Source organism: Anarrhichthys ocellatus, unplaced genomic scaffold (assembly GCF_004355925.1).
Source record: "Anarrhichthys ocellatus isolate YVR2014 unplaced genomic scaffold, GSC_Weel_1.0 scaffold64, whole genome shotgun sequence".
In the NCBI taxonomy this organism is placed as follows: Eukaryota; Metazoa; Chordata; class Actinopteri; order Perciformes; family Anarhichadidae; genus Anarrhichthys; species Anarrhichthys ocellatus.
Window position 1 is genome coordinate 3,155,028 of NW_022280094.1, and position 7,202 is coordinate 3,162,229.

At 41.0% G+C, this 7,202-nt stretch overlaps 1 protein-coding gene across 1 annotated transcript in view; it reads left to right on the plus strand.

Moving 5' to 3' along the window:
- phf12b (PHD finger protein 12b) overlaps window positions 1–6,421 on the plus strand; it is a 23,836-nt gene extending 17,415 nt beyond the window's left edge. Inside the window, exons 13-15 of the mRNA XM_031872508.1 lie at window positions 3,837–3,919; window positions 4,041–4,179; window positions 5,230–6,421. Coding sequence (XP_031728368.1) covers window positions 3,837–3,919; window positions 4,041–4,179; window positions 5,230–5,693 — 686 coding nt within the window. The 3' untranslated portion in view covers window positions 5,694–6,421. The remainder of the gene's footprint in view (window positions 1–3,836; window positions 3,920–4,040; window positions 4,180–5,229) is intronic.
- The last annotated feature ends 781 nt before the right edge of the window (window positions 6,422–7,202 follow it).

Consider the following 7,202-nt stretch of genomic DNA (forward strand, 5'->3'; position numbering starts at 1 on the left):
ACTTAATTTTGGGCCCATATTGACTAGCCATACTTTAACGTAGAAACGTGATTCAAAGTTTAAAACATAGACAAAACGCTGCACTTTATTGAGCCAAATGGACATTTTGATAGCTAGCACAGTTTTCATGAAGTCACAGATTAAGTTTCAGGAAAATGTTGGGTCCGTTTCAGATTTTATAATGGGTGTGTATTGCACGGCTCGTTAAGAGCTAGAGTGAGAGCATAACTGTCAGAGTGGAGCGGAGCTTGAAAATCTTCTGTGATTTTTCCAAACAAATTGCTCTAGCTCCCACAATTTTTACTCTTTATACACCATTTTTCCCCAAAAACTTGGAAATGGTGTGCTGGTCGCAGTAAAGTATCTATGGAATCCAACGGACTTACACATTTGGCTCAAGGAGCCGCAGAGCGACATGAACTCCAACCAACTGCTCCATTAGACTCCATGTTAAATCTGACCACTAATTTCTCAAAGAACGCAGACGGTACCAGTTTTGTCTATTGCTCTGGAGCTCACATTTTTAACACCACAAACATAAAAAACACATTACCGCGTTTGACAGAGTCTTATCTTTCTCACGGTATCCATATTTTGGCACTCAGACTCCTGCTAATTTGTTAAAAAGAGGGAGGGGTTTTGTTCAAAATCACTGTTTACTGTAATGTTTCTTAATCAGTCTGCCTCTAACACCAGGTGTGTCCTCACCATGGCAACCAGTTACACGCAGGCTCTCTCTCTCTCTCTCTCTGCGCACACACGACTTGGAAGCATGGACCGCCTGTCTGTCTGTCTGTCTCTCTCTCTGTCTGTCCTCACTCAGTCTCTCTCCTCTCTCTCTGTCTCTCTCTATCATACAGTCATTCAGGTCTTAGATATCTTTAGAGAACCCCCCCCCCTCCCATTTCAAAATAAAAGCTCCAGAGAGTGAATTCTAACTGTGATGAAGTCTGTCATTTAATAACCTCTGTGTTTGTGTGTCAAATATTATGAATATGTCTCCTCCCCCCCCCTCCTCTCTCACCCACCCAGTCCCACCCTTTCAAAATAAAAGCCCCATGGAGTAACTGTATCTTAACATGAAGCTCAGAATGAGGTTTGTACAGAAATGACGGGAGCGCCAGCTCCCATAATTTCCAAAGGCTTCTCAACCAAATGTATGATGGGAGTGTTAGCTCCCATCATTTCCAAAGGCTTCTCAAACAAAGATGTACATGTCCAGTACAGAAATGACAGGAGCCATTTGTGGACTGTCCATCACGAATACAAGATTCAATCCAAGAGTATGAATCTAAAATGCAGAAAAGAGAGAAGCGATATCTCAATCGAACCTCAACGATACTACCGGTAACATCGGCGTGTGTAGCTATATATTGCGACTTCTTCGGGCAGTAGAAGCCACACTGTCAAAATTTCTTTAGGAATTTTCTAGTTATGATTAAGCCCGGTGGATTATATACAGTGTGCTTTGGCACAGGCAGTTTTACTGCCTTTGTGCTACAAAGCCACACTGAATAATGTATTTTCTTTAGGCAAAGTTTTTTTTTGGAGCTGCCAAACCTTCATGGCTTGTGACCCTTCTTTTAACCCTCTGATTACAAGATGGGTCAAAAGTGACGCACGTGAATGATTTATTTTTATATTTTTGCCTGTTATGCATTATAACTCAATATTTAATTATATTCCTCAAACTGGAGATGCACCCGATCAAAACTGGACAATTTTCAGCTGATTGGCCATGATCGGCAAGTCGGTCTCATATTTCATAAAGCTCGCAACTAGGCCAAACTACAAGCCCAAATACGCCGTGGAAGAACAACCTTCAACACTTGTGGAACAACTAATTTAATCAGACACTAGATTTCAATTCCTTCCCATCCATGCTGGTTAGAGATTTTTTTTTTTAATCAAAAGCAAATATTTGCTTCTCATTTCTCCACTAAAAGGACACCCTAGAGGGCCCTGCATCTCATTTTCTACACTAGAAGTGCACCCTAAACTGTCGTGCATCAAGTTGTGTCCACTAGAAGTGCACTCTAGATCAGTGATTCTCAACTGGTGGGTTGGGCCTTTGGCTGGAAAAAAAAAAAAAGAAATCCTGTGCTTTTATTTGGAAGGGGATTTTTATGCACCGGAGTGCCGTCTATTCACACTCCTTAACAATATTTAATGTTAATGCCTCATAATGCTAATATCAGCAGACGATAAACTGAAAACCATTCCTCTGTCAAATGACACTATAAGTAGGCAAATTGAAGACATGTCGGATGACATCAAACAACAGACCACAGCTCGAATTTAGGCAAGTGGTCATTTTGCATTACAAATAGACGAATCTACAGACATCACAAACAAAGCAGTTTTACTCGTTTACGTGAAACATGTGTGGGACGGGGACTTACAGGAACAATTTCTCTGCACAAGAGAGCTCCCTATACTACGACTGCAGAGGACATTTTCAGCTCAGGTTCAAACTGCACCATCTTTACATTAAATACATTTGAGAAGTTGAACATTTTCCTCGGTTTGGGTCGCGGCTTGCCATTAAGGGGTGATGGTGGGTCCCGCAGCCAGACCAGTTGAGAACCACTGGTCAAATGGTTTTCTCCATTTGAAAAGCACCCCGGGGGCCCTGCATCACGTTTTCACAATTGGAAAGGCACCCTAGAGGGCATTTTATAGTCTTTTATCTACGCATCCATAGACGCATCCAGGAAGGTACCCCCGCAGTGTTTTTATTTTCTAAAATTGGGCACCATACTACATAGATTTATTCATTTATGAACTCAAATTAATATATTTTGAAGTATTCATTTGTTTTTTACAGCCAGAATTGCTGCAAAAAGAAATGTTTACACCAGTATGATTTGTTTTGTCTCTTTTCAGAAAACAAATATATTGTTGACTTTCATCCTGGCGGGTCATTTTTGACCCAAGTAAAGTGCAAGTTTCCCTTGAGATGAGTAAACCAAATTTCTCTCTAAATAGCAAGACAGGAAATGATTAATATAATGACTTGTAATAATAAAAACAAAATAATGAACTATTTGTTAAAGTCCTGTGTGATATCATCATTTTACTTTACTTTACATTACAGTTATCTATTAAATCATATAGAAACTGAACATGGATAATTTTTTAACCATGCTGTGCATTAAAATGTTTTGAAAGTCTTGTGCATCCGAGGGTTAAGGGAACGAGTCCAAGGACTGACAGCTTGGACATTTTATGTGTTTATGAATTGCCAGCAGTTGAACGCAAGAGTGACATTCTCATTAGAAACATTTTTAGAGGCTTGAAGAGGTAAAACTATCTAGTATTTCACAATAAAAAATAAAATACTACAGAAAAGTAAATAAACATTTTGATGGAGCAGAAATGTGTATTTCCTGTCCTGGCAATGACTTCATGAACCCTCAGACGGAGCTTGGTACCGACCCCCAATTTGGGAAACACTTTTTTGAAAGAAAGAAAGGGGTTTGTTTAAAAATGTGTTTGTATTTCTCAAAGTAAGGTATTCACAAAAGTATTGTTTTGGTATCTGTACCAAAATGCGGGTACTGTATTGGCAATTATATCGGACAATGCCCACCCTGGCTACTGAATTTGATGACAGTTCATACATTGTACTCATGTTTTCATTTTCTAAGACAATTCAAGACATGATGATACGGCAAAATAAATGTTAGGTGTCTCCTTTTCTTAGTGGAACAATTTTAAAATGGAATTGACAACACTAAAACTGGCAACAATGTATTTGAACTATGTCTTAGATGAGCATTATTGAATTTTTCCATATAACTGAAACTCCCTACTATTCTAATGTTTTGGTAAAGGTGCTGACATGGACGTGTGCCTTACAAATTATGGTCGTTGCAACTACATATCGGGGAAACACGCCTGTATTTTCTATGATGAGGTATGTGCTTTTGAACTGCTGTACTGCTTAAATGTATGTTATTGTACTCTACCATAATTCTCCACCTCTGCCTATTAAACACATTAGGTTCTGTTGTTGATTGTGTGTGTGTCCTTTTCAGAATACCAAGCATTATGAGTTGCTCAACTACAGCGAGCACGGCACCACAGTGGACAACGTCCTCTACTCGTGTGATTTCTCAGAGAAGGCTTCTCCATCTCCACCAAGTGGGCTGGTGGCCAAAGTCCAAGGCATCATACGTCAGTACATGTCATTCTCACACACTTTCCCCAGTATTCATAGTGCACGCAGTTTGGAGGGTCATCAGTGATGCTGTCAGAACAATTGTGCAACAGAGGCTCCAGAGAAGATTTGAACTGTGCTCTTTCAGTGTCAAAAAACACAGCTAACATCTTCCTCAGTGCCTTGTGTCAAAGACAGGATGATGCCCGTGTTGGAAATGTTATTACATACACAAACACCGAAGAGGTACAGTTTATGGTAGGGCAGGAGTGAACCAACTAGTATCGACTCAGCTTGTTCAGAACCTCGACTGAGGTGGTACCAGGTACTATCCACAACTTTTGTTTATGGAAAACCCAAAAAGGCAGATTGAGTAGAGCCGTGCCACACCATGCCGATGAAATGCTGCATAAGACTTGTGTATTGACGTGACATCTGTATTGCCACTTGCTGCCATCATCGAATGGCATAAAAACCCTGCATCCCTTTTCTCTTTACTTTTAGGCAGCATTTCCACTGCATGGTACGGTTCAACTCAACTTGCTTAGAACCTTTCTTTTTTGGGTTTTCCATTTGTAAAAGTTGCGACTAGTACCTGGTGCCTGGTGCTTTTTTTGGTATCGCATCGGTCAAGGTGTCAAGCAACCTGAGCTGATACTAAAAGATGGAGGTTAAACACTGCAGACCACTGATTAGTCAGAGAGAATCCTTACTAGCACATCTAGCAAATATAAAACATCCTGCACAAACTTGCCATTTTTAAATAGCCAAGCTTCCGTCAATAGCGAACCACTCAAACCAAATTTTTTGTAAAACTGCAGAACTACGCTGTGGTCGATTGACAAAGTATAGTCCTTCCTCTGTTTGGTTGCTAATGAGAGGATGCAGCGAGACTACACACTGTTTGTGTTGTATTAACGATGATGATGTGGCAGCTTCGCACAGTGTTGCTATGACGATCAGCTAAGAATCCTGGCTACATTGAGTGGGGACTATCTGCAGTGGAAAATTCAATTGAGAAAAGTACCTGGTACTGAAAGCAAGTTCTCACTGTGTTCTCGGTGCAGGTCGCAGTAAGAAGCGCGAGGATGACGAGGGTCCCAGCTCTGTGGTGGGTCTGTTGCCGGCTGGTGGAGTGATGAGCAGCCAGCCTCAGGGCAGCGCCGAGCTATCATGCAGCTGTAAGGGAAGCAGCTCCAGCCTGATTGGAGGCAGCGGGGCGGGTTGGGAGGGCACGGCCCTGCTCCACCATGGCAGCTACATCAAAGTGGGTTGCCTCCAGTTTGTCTTCAGCATCACGGAGTTCGCCAGTAAGCAGCCCAAAGAGGAGCAGACCACAGCGCCTGCCGCCAGCTGCACCAGCACCAACAGCAGCAGCAGTGTGGCCAGCACCACCAGCACCGCCCCCACCACCACCACACCACTACCCAACACTGCCACAGTGAGCAGCCCCTCCAGCCAGGATGAGACCGACACTGAGACTGTCCCTCCCCACCAAGTGCCCCTACTGCGCTCCGACTCTATTCCATAACCTGCCCAGGAAAACCCACCCACCCTCCTTTGTTTTGCACCTTCCGAGTCACAATGAAGGGAAAGTTGCACAGCTGGTTGGTCAACAGGGAAAAAGTTTATTTTTTCATTTTTAATGGTTTATATCTTTGCATGAACTTGAAGTATTATTGACAATCTCTTCTGTTTTTGAATGACTGACCAGTAACCCTCTGTTCACTTCAGACCGTTAGGACTTTGGCGAACATTATTTACTGATGCTCAACTTTTCTTTTGCCAGTATATTGGTCATGTATGGTGTAACATTATTTTGTCTGTCAGCCCATTTAGCACAAACCTTTTATTTTGTAGTATTGAATTCCATACATTCTACTTTCTTTTGCTGCTTTTGCACCATAGGTAGCTATATATGTATGAAAACATACATGCTTACACACTATATGTATATATAATGTAAATATATATAATTCATTGCTTCTCAATTGGAGAGACATTGGATTTCATGTAGATTTACCATTGTTTGGTTTTTAACTGTACAGTTCATGGAATTTGTGATACTGTGTAGAGTACCAGAAGTTTTGTGATAAAGCTTGTTCTTAGTCTGTACTTTCCGCTGTAGTAAAAGTGTAAATACCGTATTGTTTTAGCACTCATTTTAACATCTTGTGCTGCTCTGTATATAAGCACTCTTTGTCTGTACCTGCTTGTCTGTTCAAACATGTAAATACAGAAAGATTTTCTAAGAACAAACTCAAAGGATTTGTGTCCTCTGTTATTTTTTTGGCTTTTGTAGGGCCTTTATGGACTTAGTCATAACCTTTACCAGTAGTAACTCTGAGTATTGAAAGTGTTTGGGGAAAGGCTTGTGATTAATGTCATGTTGCTTGAAAAGGTCACGTAATGAGGAGAAAGTAGATTGCAGAAGTTGTGGCTGGTTTAGGGCAGACAGTGGAAGTGCTTTTTGACACTTGAGTCGCTATATAGACAGTTGAGTAGAATTCTATCCTTTATTGCATCAAATCGTTCTTAAAGTTAAGAATGAGTCGAGTGCATACAAGTTCCTGAGTGTCAAAGTGAAATTTGGGTATTTTTTAACACTACCCTATTTTACGGCTACATAATGTTTGTCTATGTGCAGACAGTATTTGAGATGTGGTGTGATATAGGAGCGAAGGAGAACACAAGCTTATTGTATATATTATTTATTGTTGGACTGTGGATGCTGGGAGCCATGTGCACAGCTGGGACACAAGAGTTTTTGTTCTCCCTGGGAACAAACAAATAGACAACTGCAGTGAGTGACTAATTGAACATGTTTTGTTATCTTTCGCTTTCTGTGTATTGTGTCACGTGACTTGTAACCGGAAGACAACACTGTTGAGAGAGGAGTGCTGGGAAGAGTTTGTGTTGGACTACAGAAAGTGTAGCTTAGTGTTATCTCAAAGATTTTCAATGTCATGGCTGATTTCTGCAACAATTTCTTTCACAGCATTTCAGAACTAGATAAAACTTCAAACCTTGAATGTTCAGA